Below are 16841 nucleotides of genomic sequence, written 5' to 3'. Positions count from 1 at the left end.
TTTTTAACTTGTATTTATATCTCTCTGTATACTAATGTGGACACAAAACAGGCTTCACTGCTTAATTCTTGCAAAAACAAAAAGCCTGAGAGTTAATATTTAATTTAAAAGCAGACATGTCTGCAGGTGGGCGGGACAATGGATGGAAGAATTAAAGGGAAAAAAAGAAAGAGATGGAGGGGGTGCTTGGCAGGACAGAATGAATGTGCCGGAGGGAGGAGTCACTGGGAGAAGGAGGAGGAGGGGTGGAGCACACAGAGCGGTGTAGCAGCGGAAGGCAGGCTGGCCGGGCACTAGGCGGCGGATTGCAGGCAGGAGTTGACATGGAACGCTGGAAGGACAGGGTGGCCCTTGTCACAGGAGCCTCTGCGGGGATCGGGGCCGCGGTGGCCCGGGCTCTGGTCCAGAATGGGATGAAGGTGGTGGGCTGTGCGAGGAACGTGGACAAGATAGAGGTGAGTGCTGGAGAACCATAGGAGCTGACTGACAGGCTGCTGGAGCAATGGGGGGCGTGTGTCTGCATGTGACCAGCATCTTTCACTAGTGTTATAAAGCGGGGGGAGAGGGGCATGGACTACAAAGCCTTATTTGCTGTGCCACCAGTGGCTGTCACTGCATCATGGGAGTTGAAGTTCTGCAATGCCTGGTGGGGGTCACTAGTTACCTGTCACTAGCTGGGGTAATAATACCACATCCAACAATGCCAGGACTTCACTTCCTTACATGCTTTGCCATCCCTTGGCTGTTAAAGCATTATGGGAGTTGTAGTTCTGCAATGCTTTTGTGGAAGGGGGGAGGGGGGAATCTACCTTTTGACAACCCTCCTATTGCAAAGCAGTGATGGCCTCACCTGTCCAACTTGCTGCTCCTCTATTGTCTGTCATGATTTTTAGTAGTTTTATTTCAATGTTGTTATTGTTATCATTTTACAAGCTAAATATGTGTATTAATAAATAATAATATAAAGGCATGGCTTAAGACATTCCCTCACTTAATAATCAGATTTGTATTATTCATATGGATAGCATTGTTTAACCTGAACATAGAACTAAGTGACTGAACCCTAGCAATACTGGGGTGCAGACATTTCTTACTGTGTTAGTGCTTGGACTGCAAGAGAATGGCTGGCTATCATTTATTTTTAAAAATGAGTTGCAATCAGTGTTACAGTTTGGGGTTTTTGTGTGTGTGTGTGTTTTTAATCCTTTTAATGATTTTTTTAATTTTATTTATTTATTATTATTATTATTATTATTATTATTATTATAGAGTGTGCATTTCATGCTGAGAATTTATCAGGCTGGTGGGAAAAAGTTTCCCATTACAATCTCTGGTACTGCTCATTAAGTACATGAAGATCAGGTGCCCTGAAAAGTACCGCTTCAGGTAACTTGTCTGACTATATTTACAAATCCATGTACACGTGTTTGAAGTTTGTGTATTTTTAGTCAAGTATTAGTTTAGCTTCAAGTTGTCTAAGAGCTGCTGTATTGGCGTAAAGAGCAATTGTGTTGCAGAGTATTATGGATGTTAAGGTGCAAACATGTATTAATGCATTCTAACAAGTTTAGTCGTGAGGACATTTTGCTTGAACATCCAAGCATGCAGGTAGGTTTACAGGATTAATTCAGTAAAGAGAGAATTCCAAATTTAAGACCACAGTAGCTCAACAATTAAATTTTGCCACACAAGAAGTAGCGCTCTCCATTTTCACAGGCATATTCTTTTAAAGTGGCACTGTCACCCCTCTTCCAAAAAAATAGTATTTCATTAGGATAGAATCTTTATGAAATACTCATTTTGATGGTGTTGTCATTTCACTGAAATTCATAATTAGTAGGGACTACTGTGTGTATTATTCCTAATATTGTATATTATTCCTACACTGGACCCTTCTATACACTGGGCGGAGCTACCGGCTACCGCAGGTCTCAATGCCGCACTCTCAAACGTGTGTGACATGGAAAGTCCACAAATGGTGACAGTGCTCCCTCCTCCCCTCTTTCACTAAAGGTAAGAAGAAGGGTGGGGGACACAGAGATTTTATTTAATGTATAGTAGTATTAATGTTTTATCTCGGGTGGAGAATAATGAAATCCTCCACCTGGGTAGCCGGCAATGTGTGAGCTGTGTCGGCCGCAGGGCGCTCCCTGCTCCATGGCGCCCTGTGCGGTCTCACTGTTCGCACACCCCTAAGGTGTGTGTCATCATTTAGCAGTTTGTGTGTACTCAGCAGTCTTTCTGTGTGTGTGTGTATGTATTGTATGTATGCATTGCATTTGTTGGAGGTACAAATAAAAATATGATTAATTCTATCTATAATTTGTTTTTATTCCTGTGAGTTGTGTAGGTAGGGCCCCAGTAGTGCACTGCTTTGCCCGAGGGCCCATAATGTTGTTAAGACGGCACTGGTGTCTGTTAGTGAGTGCCAGTGTGTCTGTCAGTCAGTCAGTGAGTGTGTGTGTGTTATTGAGTGTGTATCTGTCAAGTAAGTGGTTGTCTGTCAGTGAATATGTGTGTGTGCGTGTGTGTGTCTCTGTCAGGGTTTGTGTTATTGAGAGTGAGTGCCAGTGTGTCTGTCAGCAGGGCCAGTTTTTAGGTTGTGCAAGCTGTGCGGTCACGCAGAGCGCCATGACAACAGATGCGCCCAACACAGCTCGCAAGTTGGGGACACCAGCATATTCAATTTAAACGATTCGCTGGTGGTCCACTGGTGCTCACCAGCAGTAGGTGCAGTCAGATCATATCCTCTCCCTTGTGGTTCCGGCGCTCAGTAGGTGAGTTAGTGAGATTCTCAGCCTGCGCTCTGACAACATTGAAAGTCAGAGCCGCGAAGGAGTGATTATGGCAAAAAGCTACTGATTAGCATAACATCAAGGTGGGCGAGGATGGTGAGCTGATTTGGTGGTACTTTTAGGCAGAAAACTAATTTGGACATTTTGTGCCGAAAAAGCTGACAAAAAGTGCAAAACACACAGGTACGATCTGTGGGGAAAAGACCTAAAACCATGCAAATTGCAAAAACATGGTTATGTTAAATATAATTATATTATTATTTATTTTTTGTATTTACAATAAAAATACTACAGTATGCTACTAAATTGCATGCACTGTTTAGTTTGTAATCACACAAAAATAACACTTCTGACATGCAAACAGCAAAGGACACATTGGCACTTGTGTCTTTTGCTACAGAAACTAGTCGTCGTGTTTCAGTGGCTAAACAGTCATTTTTTCAGGCATTGCATAGCTGTTAATGTGAGCCTGCTTTGTAGTATGGTTGAGTCTGATTTCAATAGCCTGCTGGAGGCAGTGGTGAACTGTTTAGCAGAGGAAAGTGGCCAGATTTAATTTTTAATTTTTTTTTTAAATATAATAATGCTAAATGCTAGTGGATTATTTTAAAGTGAATGAGCCACCTCAGTCTAGTTGGATTAATTTTTAAAGCATGTTAAAATCTGACTTCATATAGTAGTTTATATTTTTTGTAGTTCTTTGACAACCTTGACGTGTGTTAATCTGCTCATCTAAAGGAACATGCCAAGTGCCATGACTTGCAGTGGTTATGTTACCAAGCGTGTCTGGCTGTACAGGGCTTTGCTCATTGTCTGAGAGGAGCCGACTTCAGACTCTCTGGCTATGGTAGAGGATGTGGGAAGCATTGTTAATTTTGTCGACTAACAATTTTAGTCAAATTAGACTAAAACTATTCAGATGACTAAAATGAATATGTAATTTTAGTCAAAAGACAATGACTAAAACTAAATTTAAACTGTTTTCAAATGGTCTAGCCATAATGTGCTGGACAAGATGCCTGTCCGGGCAGCTCTCTACCCCCATGTCTGGCCCCACCGAGAAAGTCTTTCCCTTACCACTGGTGCTCCAAAGAAAGGCTTTCCTCATGGAAGCCAGGATTGGAGGAGGAGGCAAAGAACCAAGATGGCGGTGCCGTGGCTAGCGTTATGATGCTCAGAGTGTTCCATTTAAAGACTTAGTAAATCACATCACAATCCAGTTCAGTCCAGGAAAACCCAGGGTGAAAATTGTAAATGAGCTGGAGAAAAAGAAAGATTGTTTCATTTCTCCTCTTCTGTTTTCTTATCTTTGCTGACTGCCTGGTGCAAAGGAAAAAAACTTATAAAAGTGATTTCAGTTTATAAAATAGCAGTTCTCTGATATGATTGGACTTGTCATCTAGCTAGTGACAGATGACCGCTATGATTAGAATTATTTAAACGGCAGAAATTTGCTGACTTCTCAAATGTAAAAACGTATTTCCTATTCTCTGTTCTTATTAAACTGACTGGTGTAGAGAACATACATGTATGAAGGTGCTTAACTAAACTGGTACCTTGATGTGATAGAATAGGCTGAACTAATGTGCTGGCCCTTTTTTCTCTCCAGTTAAAGGGACACTACAGGGAGTGCAGAATTATTAGGCAAATGAGTATTTTGACCACATCATCCTCTTTATGCATGTTGTCTTACTCCAAGCTGTATAGGCTCAAAAGCCTACTACCAATTAAGCATATTAGGTGATGTGCATCTCTGTAATGAGAAGGGGTGTGGTCTAATGACATCAACACCCTATATCAGGTGTGCATAATTATTAGGCAACTTCCTTTCCTTTGGCAAAATGGGTCAAAAGAAGGACTTGACAGGCTCAGAAAAGTCAAAAATAGTGAGATATCTTGCAGAGGGATGCAGCACTCACATTTTCAGAGAAAATTGATTGATAGGAATACCTCCAGTGGCTGTCACTCAGACGGCCACCAGAGGGACTTCCTATCATGTAGGCCCTAAAAAGGCCTTGTACACATCAGACGTACTAAAATACGTCTGACGTGTGCAGGAGAGAGAAAGCACTGTGTGCGCGCCTTCTCTCTCCAGCCTGTCAGCAGAGGAGGGGGGCGGGCAAAGACCGCGAGCTGTACTGTCAGTCCGCTCAGCTTGCGGCCTTGCACACCGTGCAAATGCGCGGTAGTGCGCTCAGGACTTCAGAGGGCGGCATCAATGCCGCCCTCTCAAGTATGTGCGCATGTGCGGCAAAGCCGCGCATGCGCACAAGGGAGCAATGACGCTTCCAAATGGAAGCGTCTGATTGCTCCCTGCTCGCGCCCGCCTATTTTGTCATTTTGACGAAATAGGGTGCGCGGCTTCACGAGGCCTCGCGGCGCTGGAACCAGGTGAGTAAAATACTCTGCCTGGAGAGTCCCTTTAAATTCCATTAGAATATGACTGCATGATCCTGCATGCAATGTTTTTTATTTAATTTATTTATTTTTTTACCTTAGGCTGGGTTACTTGCCAACCTCTGAAATTTAATGGACATGGAATTTAGCTCCGATTAAATCATATATCACATAAGGGTAGCTATTCGAGTGGCAGCTCTTTAACTGTGAGTGTATACTTGATGAGTTTCAATGGAACTACAACTGGGAATATTTTCACAATGATCCTCTGCATCAGGGGTGACCAAAAGGTAGATCCCCAGATTTTTTAATGATGCTTTGTCATTCTAAAGACATACAAAGCATGGTGGTAGTCTTAGCATAACTTCTAACAGTCTGCAACTCTGGGTGCATGGGAGGAGTCCAGAGGGAGCGGTGTGAGTGGGCGGGCCTGCCAGCCTCCAGCTATCAATACTATGTAGGGAGTGCTGCCAATTGATGATCTCAGTCATTGAGGCAGAGCCAGCCTTTTTTACAGTGATAACCTAAAATGCCAAATCCAGACTATAGTGTCAGGAATACATGTGTGTATAGTGTTCCTTTAATTAGAAAGCATTAGACTGAGCAGCAATTGGTGACTAATCACAGCCGGCCATTTCTGGTATGAATTGGTGTGGCTAGAAGAATGTATGCGTACCTCCCAACTATGCTGTCCTGTGAATCGTGAGGCCGGGGCAGGGAGGCAAATGAGCATACACACCTAGAAATGGGGCACCAAAAATGGGCTTACACACCTGGAAAGTGGGCAGGCCAGCCTGATGTGAATACACACGATTTGGTTTGTCCATTACTCATACCAACTCACAGAGTGTAGGCAGTGCAAGGTGCCCTGAACCGAGAGCGAACGCATCTTGTGATGATCTTCTGCTATGATTATTGGGGACAGTTCCCTGGTGATGGCGTACAGGACATGAAAATGGCGACTGAAATCAGGACAGTTGGGAGGCATGCGTATATAATCTGTGCTTGAGAAATAACTTCAGCAGACGGCAGGCAGGGGCCCTCATTCAACTGTAGGTACAAAAATGGTTTAACGTTAAATGGAATTACAGCGAGACGGGACTCCGTACACCATATCTAGTTCTTTGAGATTAAATGGTTTCAGTGTCCCTTTAATGAGAAAGAGAGGACGTGTCGATGTGGAAAAAATAGCACAAATACTATGTTTACTCCTTAAGGAGTAAAGTTCTTCAGTGAGTCCAGTTCCCATCCTGACTGACATGCTGACTGTAACAAATATCTGGGGGTTTCTATTATTTAAGTTGAAGTAGTCTGGGTGCTGCGTCCCTATTGCACTTAGTGCTGCAATGTAAAACATTGCTGTTCCAAAGAACCTCAATGTTTACATTGCGGCTCTAAGTCTGCCCTCAGTGGCTGTCTACCAGAGGGCTTCCGGAATCGAAAGGGACTTTTGGTCAGTTATCTGACGCTGGACATCCTCACGCTTTCCTATGGGGAGGTCTAATGTGCGCGTGACCATTGCTGCACATGCGCATTACGTCGTTTCCGTCTGATGTCGCCAGGGGGGAGGAGCGTAGGCAGAGCCTGACCCAGCACCGAGGGACACTGGTAGTGGGGATTTAACAGGAGGGAGGTGCGCGAGGGGGGGGGGGGGGGGGTGGGGAACCTATTATACCTATGGTCCCAGGAAAACTGCTTTGTTTTCCTGGCACTATAGGATCCCTGTAAGTTAAAAGTCTGTAAACTTGACTTGTGGATTTCTGTTTACTAAATATTAATAGACTCCAATAGAAAAAAAAAGTCTTACTACACATCATGGCTGGGAGTTATCATTAACCAGTAATCCCACTATTTATTTTCTTGACAAAGTGCTTTTATATAAAACTGCAGTTGCTCTACAGAGATACAAAGTGTCATGTTTTCTACGGGGTAATCGCTGAAGCCTGATACTGCTTTTGATTTGTACATTGTTATAATCAGAGAGCATGCAGACAAAACCCCAAGAAAACCTTTTAAAATGATGATTCCCTATTTTCTACACCTTACTTGCTATGCTAGCAAATTGGCATTTTAGCTGTTCAAAAAAACCAGATCTAACATTGGATTCAGTGGCGTACATACCGGGGTCGCGGCTGCGACCGGGCCCGGCCCACCAGGGGGCCCGGCCGCCCTGCGACCCAGGTATGTAGGTCACTGGGCCAGCCTCTTCTGCTGGGGGGCCCAGGAGCCGGCCACCTCCGGGCCCCCCGAGGCTGGCCCTGCTGTCACCCGGCTGGCTGGCTGACGGGCGCGCGAGGGAGCACTGTCCCCTGGGTGCTCCCTCTTCAGCTCCCTCGCGCACCGCACTGAAACCGGAGCCGGAAGATGATGTCATCTTCCGGCTCCGGCATCAGTACGCGGCGCGCAAGGGAGCTGAAGAGGGAGCACCCAGGGGACAGTGCTCCCTCGCGCGCCCGCCAGCCAGCCAGCCGGGTGACAGCAGGGCCAGCAACACCACTGGACCCCAGGGAATCCCCCCAGCTCTCCCACAGGTAAGGAGGCTGGGGGGATTAAATAAAAAAAAAAAAAAACGTTTGAGTGTGTTAGTGTTAGTGTTAGTGTGTTAGTGTTAGTGTTAGTGTGTTAGTGTTAGTGTTAGTGTGTTAGTGTTAGTGTTAGTGTGTTAGTGTGTTAGTGTTAGTGTGTTAGTGTTAGTGTGTTAGTGTTAGTGTGTTAGTGTTAGTGTGTTAGTGTTAGTGTGTTAGTGTGTTAGTGTGTTAGTGTGTTAGTGTGTTAGTGTGTTAGTGTGTTAGTGTGTTAGTGTGTTAGTGTTAGTGTGTTAGTGTTAGTGTGAGTGTGTTAGTGTTAGTGTGAGTGTGTTAGTGAGTGTGTTAGTGAGTGTGAGTGTGCGTGAGTGTGTGTGTGTGAGTGTGTCTGTTACTGAGTATGTTTGTGTGCGTCTGTCACTGAGTGTGTGTCTGTCAGTAAATGTGTGCGTCTGTTCATGAGAGTGTGTGTGTGTCTTAAGCACTTACCTTTCTCCAGCGCCGGACTCCCTTAACGCTGGGGATCTCTCCGTCCCCATCCGCCTCTCAGCTCCGAATGCACATGCGTGGGAAGAGCCACGCGCGCATTCAAACCGCCCATAGGAAAGCATTACTCAATCAGATCAGTTTTCGCACCGGGGCCCCATGGGTTGTGTGTACGCCACTGATTGGATTATATTCCCACATCAGTTTGAAGAATAGTGGTACCCACCACCATTGGAAATTGTTGTTTTTTGATTCATCATTAATATTGTTAGCCATTTCAAATTGCCCACCAGACCTCACTGTAATGGAAGTGAGGTTTGCCTTGTACACTAGAAAAATAACTGTATCATGAGTTTGTGAGTCTGACTTTATTAGCCTCAGTGCAGGATCGTTTATGTGAACACAGATGCTTTGCTCAAATGTTACTGTTTTAACTTTCTTTAAGCATCTTTGACATCATAAGACCATAGTGAGCAAGTGTATCACTATTGCAGATCTGTCACTTCCGAGGCTTTTGAATATAGATGTCTTTGTACTAGAACTGGGTGCTTCCAACTTGGGTCCGTTATCTTGTTCCATGTGAAATCATTGCAAACTCGGACATCATTACAAATTCTGACTTGTCTGAGCTTTTTCCTAGTGTGCTTCATGATTTTCAAAGTAATCAAGTACCATGAAGTATATATGTAATAATGTTTTTAATCTTTATTTTTTTTATTTAGATACATATTAATAAAGTGGGTCAGAGTCTACACATTTCTTACATATTTTGTTTTTCCTTCCCCCTGAAGCCCAATGTCCGTGTCTGTACTGCCTGTACTGAACTATAAAATAGTGTTTGAGGAAAGTGACAGATCTTCTTTCAAGCATGGCTTTTTTAAGGATCTCTAGGGCCTCCTTTGACTGCTTCTGCTATTTATATATATTTATATATATATATATATATATATATATATATATATATATATATATATATATATATATATATATATATATATATATATATATATTAATATATGATAGATTACAGCTTTGGCAGTCTGGACTTAACATTTCTTACTATTTAAGCACATTACTTTTGTAGTCAGACATTATTTTTTTAAAGGGACACTATAGTCATCAGAACAACTACAGCTTATTGTGTTTATTCTGGTGAGTAAAATCATTCCCTTCAGGCTATCTGCTGTAAACACTGTCTTTTCAGAGACAATGCAGTGTTTACATTACAGCCTAGTGATTCCTCCACTGGCCACTCCTCAGCTGGCTACTAGAGGTGCTTCCTGGGGTAGTGCACGGCCATTCAGTGTCTCTGTCGTCTGCATGGAGACACTGAACGTTCCTCATAGAGCTGTATTGATGCTCATAGAGAGATGCTGATTGGCCAGGGCTGTGTTTGGCTGGTGCTGGCTCTGCCTGTGATCTGCCAGGGGCAGAGCCAGCAGCAGCATACTGGAGTATAGGTAAGATTTTGCTATATTTAGGGGAGTAAGGGGGAGGTGTGAATGTGCTAGATGGTAGTTTTAACACTATAGGGTCAGGAATACATGTTTGTGTTCTTGACTCTCTAGTGTTCCTTTAATATGTTTACTTGTACCCGCTTCTTGGACAATGTATGTTTTTTTGTTTGAAATGCTATCTACTCCTTAATTTTTCATGTTCTATGATGTCCACACATTAGTCTGTCTGGTAGGTACCACATAGGTTCATTGCTTAACACGGCTTAAACAAGTTTATTGCTTTACTGCTTAACGTTTCTCTTTAAACCCATGTATAAATTAAACATTATTAAAATATTATCAAAGACACAAAATAAATTAATTATCCTTAAATTTTACATTAAAAGTGCAAATAAAAGATGAAAAAAACAAAAAACTGCTCCACTAAAATGTGCTGGTGTCTGCTTTGCTTTTATTGGTAGGTATAGCTAGTAGAAATTATCTAAAAATAGAAAACGTTCCATGAATTCAGTGAAAAAATCTGCCAGCAATAGAACCACGCTATTGCAGTATCTGATACAGCAAAAATGTGCCCCTGCTAGAAGGAACTTATAGATTTTAAATCTCCTTTACTGCACCAGATAGTTTTAATGTTTGTGACAGCCATTTTGAAACACACCACTACATTTATTTTAGATTACAATTATTTGGTTAGTGGGATGAAAATAAATGTAAGTATTGAAGCATTTTTTTTTAATAATTACCTCTGGAATGCCCCTCACTAATGCTAACATGTTTAATAGAAGCAGAGCTTATCATAAAGTCGTCTTCGCTATTCATACAATACATGATAATGACTTAGGGATATAGAGTTAATAAACTAAAATATGTAGATTGGAAAGTGTGTATTCAGTATGTATTTACCAGAGCCTGGATTACATTGTTTATACAGGGAGTGCAGAATTATTAGGCAAGTTGTATTTTTGAGGATTAATTTTATTATTGAACAACAACCATGTTCTCAATGAACCCAAAAAACTCATTAATATCAAAGCTGAATATTTGTGGAAGTAGTTTTTAGTTTGTTTTTAGTTTTAGCTATTTTAGGGGGATATCTGTGTGTGCAGGTGCATAATTATTAGGCAACTTAACAAAAAACAAATATATACGCATTTCAATTATTTATTTTTACCAGTGAAACCAATATAACATCTCAACATTCACAAATATACATTTCTGACATTCAAAAACAAAACAAAAACAAATCAGTGACCAATGGACCATGGATTCTGTCAGTGTTTTGATCTGTTCACCATCAACATTGCGTGCAGAAGCAACCACAGCCTCCCAGACACTGTTCAGAGAGGTGTACTGTTTTCCCTCCTTGTAAATCTCACATTTGATGATGGACCACAGGTTCTCAATGGGGTTCAGATCAGGTGAATAAGGAGGCCATGTCATTAGATTTTCTTCTTTTATACCCTTTCTTGCCAGCCACGCTGTGGAGTACTTGGACGCGTGTGATGGAGCATTGTCCTGCATGAAAATCATGTTTTTCTTGAAGGATGCAGACTTCTTCCTGTACCACTGCTTGAAGAAGGTGTCTTCCAGAAACTGGCAGTAGGACTGGGAGTTGAGCTTGACTCCATCCTCAACCCGAAAAGGCCCCACAAGCTCATCTTTGATGATACCAGCCCAAACCAGTACTCCACCTCCACCTTGCTGGCGTCTGAGTCGGACTGGAGCTCTCTGCCCTTTACCAATCCAGCCACGGGCCCATCCATCTGGCCCATCAAGACTCCCTCTCATTTCATCAGTCCATAAAACCTTAGAAAAATCAGTCTTGAGATATTTCTTGGCCCAGTCTTGAGGTTTCAGCTTGTGTGTCTTGTTCAGTGGTGGTCGTCTTTCAGCCTTTCTTACCTTGGCCATGTCTCTCAGTATTGCACACCTTGTGCTTTTGGGCACTCCAGTGACGTTGCAGCTCTGAAATATGGCCAAACTGGTGGCAAGTGGCATCTTGGCAGCTGCACGCTTGACTTTTCTCAGTTCATGGGCAGTTATTTTGCGCCTTGGTTTTTCCACACGCTTCTTGCGACCCTGTTGACTATTTTGAATGAAACGCTTGATTGTTCGATGATCACGCTTCAGAAGCTTTGCAATTTTAAGAGTGCTGCATCCCTCTGCAAGATATCTCACTATTTTTGACTTTTCTGAGCCTGTCAAGTCCTTCTTTTGACCCATTTTGCCAAAGGAAAGGAAGTTGCCTAATAATTATGCACACCTGATATAGGGTGTTGATGTCATTAGACCACACCCCTTCTCATTACAGAGATGCACATCACCTAATATGCTTAATTGGTAGTAGGCTTTCGAGCCTATACAGCTTGGAGTAAGACAACATGCATAAAGAGGATGATGTGGTCAAAATACTAATTTGCCTAATAATTCTGCACTCCCTGTAGTAATTAAAGTAACTTTTTTTTTTTTTCTGTTTAAACTTTAAAGGAACACTCAAGAATACCATTACCATTTTGAAGTTGGTGCACATCAAGTGCAGTAGAATATCTTAATTTGTTGTATTTAATGTTAAACCAAATATTGCTTTTAGTTGTTATAATTTGCATTAGATTGTTCAGGAACGATTTGACATATACAGAGTTCAACTTTTCGGAGCCTGAGGGCAGATCTGTCTCTGCTACATTGATAATGTGTAATTAACACATACACATTGTCATGGTCAATATTGTCCAACCAGCCAATGAATATCATTCAGGTTGAACGTAATTGACATTAATACACAATGCTTCATATCAGTCAGGTGATGGTGTCAAGATTCTGTAGGCAACATAACCAGTACAGTCAACTGGTCAAGCAAATACAAAGTTTCCGCTTTAAAAAGTATTCTGCAGAGAGGACTTCAAGGTGGGTGTTACAAACAGGGTTGGGTAACACAGACTGAGCAAGTTGAACTTTTTATTATGGTGACCTATGAAGGAGTCCTGGGAGGGGAGTAAGAGAAGACTGCAGGGACAGAGACGGTCGCCCAGGGGGTTCAGGCGAAGGGGAGGCTTTTGCGTGAAAAGGAATATGATAAAAATGAGCGGGAAAAATAATAGAAGAACTCAAGAACTGTATTTCCTTACATTGTTGTTCTTGCTATGGACTCACAAGGGTCTGGATGGATGGTTGCATTGCGGGTGGTGGGGTGGAGATGGCAGGTACATGCTACGCAACATTGCCTTACTGGAGAGGGGCTTAGAAGCAGGGATGAAGGTTTGATAATGCGCATGGTATCCTAAATAGGTAACTGGGTGAGTCATGTTGCTTTAAACATTTTGATTTTATTCATTTTATTTGTTCCCCCCCCCCTCCATGTTTGCTTTCTGTATCCTCATATTACAAAGCTTTTCAATAAAACACAAGTGGAGAAAAATAAGTATTCTGGACCTTAAATCTCTTTATGTACCATCACCACTACAGAGTGCTAGAGTGATTATGGTAACCAGAGTCTCCTGGTCTCGTCTCATGGTTAAGAGTCAAACTGTATTTAAACGTTTGGAATTACCTGAATCTCCCATGTTCCTGCAATCCTTCTCATCTTCTGTGATATCGCAGAAGTGGAAATTTCCATTCAAATCTAGTGATGTATGTTAATTTATTAGCTGAATGCATCACTTGATTTCTGAAGCTTAATACAAATTTAATTCCTAAACCAGCATGGGTCCTTCTCCTTTATCAATATCAAAAATCCAGTAGGACTGTGACTGTCTTGGGGGTCTCCGGTAATACGCAAATCATTTAAAAACAGACTCCTGTCACCAAAATCACTATAGTTCACGGTGGTCATGGTGCTTAGAGTGCCCCTTTAAGGTATTCTGGTAGGTGTTTGTCTGAAGTATTTATCTCCTAATTGTGTTTGTACATAGCTTTGCCATATGCACATTCTCCCCAGTCATTCAGGCACAATAATGTAATGTGCCTGATTGCAACAGGTTAAAAAGCTAGATATAGTTCTTAAAAGGTTAATGCTACAGAAACTACAGAAAAGTGCATTGTTGGTATTTTTATAACAGCCTCACGGTCATAAATTTACATTTCTCATTGCATAATACATTCTTAAAGAGAGTTTTCTTTCTTAAAGGACCACCATAGGCACCCAGACCACTTTAGCTCAATGAAGTGGTCTGGGTGCCAGGTCCCTCTAGTTTTAACCCTGCAGCTGAAAACATGCTTTCCTATAGGGAGGTCTAATATGCGCGCGAGGGGCCATTGCTGCACATGCGCATTAGGTCTCCCCCGCTGGCTGATGTCGGCGGGGGAGGAGCGTGGACGGAGTCTGACCCAGTGCCGAGCGACATAGGCATTGGATTCAGGTAAGTCACTGACTTGTTAAGATGGCACTGGTGTCTGTTGGGGTGTGTGTATCTGTCAGTGTTTGTGTGTCAGCGAGTGTGTCTGTCAAGTTAGTGGTTGTCTGCGTGTCAGTGTGTCTGTCAGGGTTTGTATGTGTGATATTGAGAGTGAGTGCCAGTGTGTCTGTCAGCAGGGCCAGCCTTTGGGCTGTGCGGTCACGCAGGGGGCCATGACAGAGGCGCCCGGTGACCAACACAGCTCGCAAGTTGGGGACACCAGCATATTCAATTTAAATGATTCCCTGGTGGTCCACTGGTGCGCACCAGCAGTTGGTGCAGTCAGATCATATCCTCTCCCTTGTGGTTCCGGCGCTCAGTTAGTGAATTAGTTAGTGAGATTCTCAGCCTGCGCTCTGACAACATTGAAAGTCGGAGCTGCTAAGGAGTGGGTATGGCAAAGAGCTACTGATTAGCATAACATCAATATCCGTTATAAAACCAGGAAAAGGTGGGTATGGATGATAAGCTGATTCGGTGGTGCAAAGGGCCACTTGACTGGATTTGCCCCCCCCCAGGCCTGAGGCTGCCAGCCCCCCCGAAGCTGACCTTGCCTAAAGGTTGATAAACTGAGCGTCTCAGTTTCTGAAGCTTTATCTGCCAAAGCTATCATCAATGTTGTATCCTTGCACATGGATGTGAATAGAACTCCATGGTCTAAAGAGAATTCCAAATAGCATGAGATCATCCATAGACAAAAAGATTCCATTATTAGTTATGTAATCTTCTTCTTCTTCTTTTTTTTTTTTTTAAACCTGGGCTTTTGTTTTTATGAAAAATTCAAAGTGACCAGAGATGACAGAGCTGCTTCAAGAGACACTCAAGGCACCAATATGTTTTTCCCATGACACATTCCAATTTTCAGTGTCAAAACATTTTGTTAACGGTTACATGAGGGGCCCTGAGCTCCTGTGCCTATGTTCCCTCCTAGAGGCATGATTATGGCAGAGTTTAACACCACAATAACGATAAGAATCCATACTAGTTAAGGATAGAAGCAATGGGTTGAGCGTGCATCTGATAATCTTTTACTTCCACCTATTACTTATATGTGTAATGTGCGAGCATTAGCACCAGAGTCTCCCCTTAGAAATACTGTACTGTGTTTCCAAATTTTCAGTGCTAAGTTGTTGTTTCTAAGGTCAATAAGGCGCCTTTTTAAAGGGACACTGAAGTCACCAAAACAATTTAAGCTTAATGAAGCAGTTTTGGTGTATAGATCATGTGTCTGAAGTTTCACTGCTCAATTCTCTGCCAATTAGGAGTTAAATCACTTTTGTTTCTGTTTAGGCAGCCCTAGCCACACTTCTCCTGGCTTTGACTGACAAAGCCTGCTTTAAAAAAAAAAAAAAAAAAATATGGCTTAATTTTCAATCACATGTTAACTTAATTTAAAAGTTTTTTTTTTATCTCCTACTCTGTAAATTAAACTTTAATCATATACAGGGGGTTAATGCAGGGTCTAGCAAGCTATTAGTGGTGCAGAAGATGGGGAATTTTAAATTAAACAGAATTTGCAATAAAGGAAGTGTAAACATTAGATGACTCTTTACAGGAAGTGTTTAGGAAGGCTGTGTAAGTCACATTCAAGGAGGTGTGGCTATGGCTATATAAACAAAGTTAGTTAACTTCTAAATGGCAGATAATTGAGCAGTGATACTACAGGGACATGATCTATACACAAACTACTTCATTAAGCTAAAGTTGTTTAGTGCCAATAGTGTCCCTTTAAACATACCCTTTAACCTTTTACCCAGACGTTTGCTGGTCAACTCTGCAGAGGATTGCAGCAGTCAGTTCCATACCACTAGGTACCCCAACTACCCCATTGCTGAAAACAATGGCCAACTGTTTATCTTCTGCTGTTGTATGCAGTCTTCGGGCCTTCAGGCAGCATCTTTGCTGAGTGATGCTTGAGTGGAATGTCCAAAATATTGTTCCCTTTGTGCCCTATGTATGAACCACTGGTAACTGAGGACTATCCCTATGCTTGAGCATTATTCTTTGATTCTATTACTACATAGACTTCCAATTGTATTCTATGTCTGCTGACAGATTTAACTTTTTTATTTATTTGTGGATTTTTAATTTAACTGATTATGGTACTTGTGGTTTGTTTGGTGTAGGCCATGATGCCTTAATCTGATTATAATACTTCTGCTGTTCTCGTGTTCAATCATGACCTTTTTATCTCAGATTGTAATTTATGGTTATATTAGGCCAGTTGTATTCAGAGTCCCATATATACTGGCAGTAGCAACCATTGGCATACAGCGAGATCTCATGTTTTACAGAATATATTTTTATATTCGAGATAGGGAAAATAATTATCTAAGTTTGCGCTGGTCAAGCGTTCAGTAAACAGTCTGCTTTGTAGCCATCCCTTTTAATATTTTAGTTCAGAAATAATGAAAGAGCACTTTTAAGAAATATATTTTTACTATACTCTGTGCAGCTAGACAAGCCGGTGGCTATTTCTAAAGATGGGTTAAGCAGCTGCTGTGATGCTCATGTGCTTATCAATGCCTCCCAGTGAGAAATCTGGCATGAAGAATGAGAGATACAGGGCTTTCTAGCTGTGAAGCAGAGGTGTGGCTAGGCTGTTACTGACTGAACGACAGTGCTGTATTTACACCAGGGACTGTAAGAACAATGAACAAAGGAGAATAATTTGTTTGTATACAGATGCTGCAACGATTGAAAAAATGTCATTAATTTTTTTTTGTCCAGAAAACAGAGGTGTCTATTTAAGCAGTGTATTGCAGAAAATATATTTGCCAGTTGTGGTCT

At 42.0% G+C, this 16841-nt stretch overlaps 1 protein-coding gene across 2 annotated transcripts in view; it reads left to right on the top strand.

Annotated features, from left to right (window-relative positions):
- Positions 1-242: 242 nt before the first annotated feature.
- DHRS11 (dehydrogenase/reductase 11) overlaps positions 243-16841 on the top strand; it is a 162407-nt gene continuing 145808 nt past the window's right edge. For both annotated transcript variants that reach the window (XM_063452063.1, XM_063452054.1), the window contains exon 1: positions 243-455. In XM_063452063.1, the coding sequence (XP_063308133.1) occupies positions 324-455 (132 nt within the window). In that variant the 5' untranslated portion in view covers positions 243-323. The remainder of the gene's footprint in view (positions 456-16841) is intronic.

The sequence above is a fragment of the Pelobates fuscus genome, chromosome 1 (assembly GCF_036172605.1).
Source record: "Pelobates fuscus isolate aPelFus1 chromosome 1, aPelFus1.pri, whole genome shotgun sequence".
NCBI classification, from domain to species: Eukaryota; Metazoa; Chordata; class Amphibia; order Anura; family Pelobatidae; genus Pelobates; species Pelobates fuscus.
This window is presented reverse-complemented; position numbering and strand designations above follow the sequence as displayed.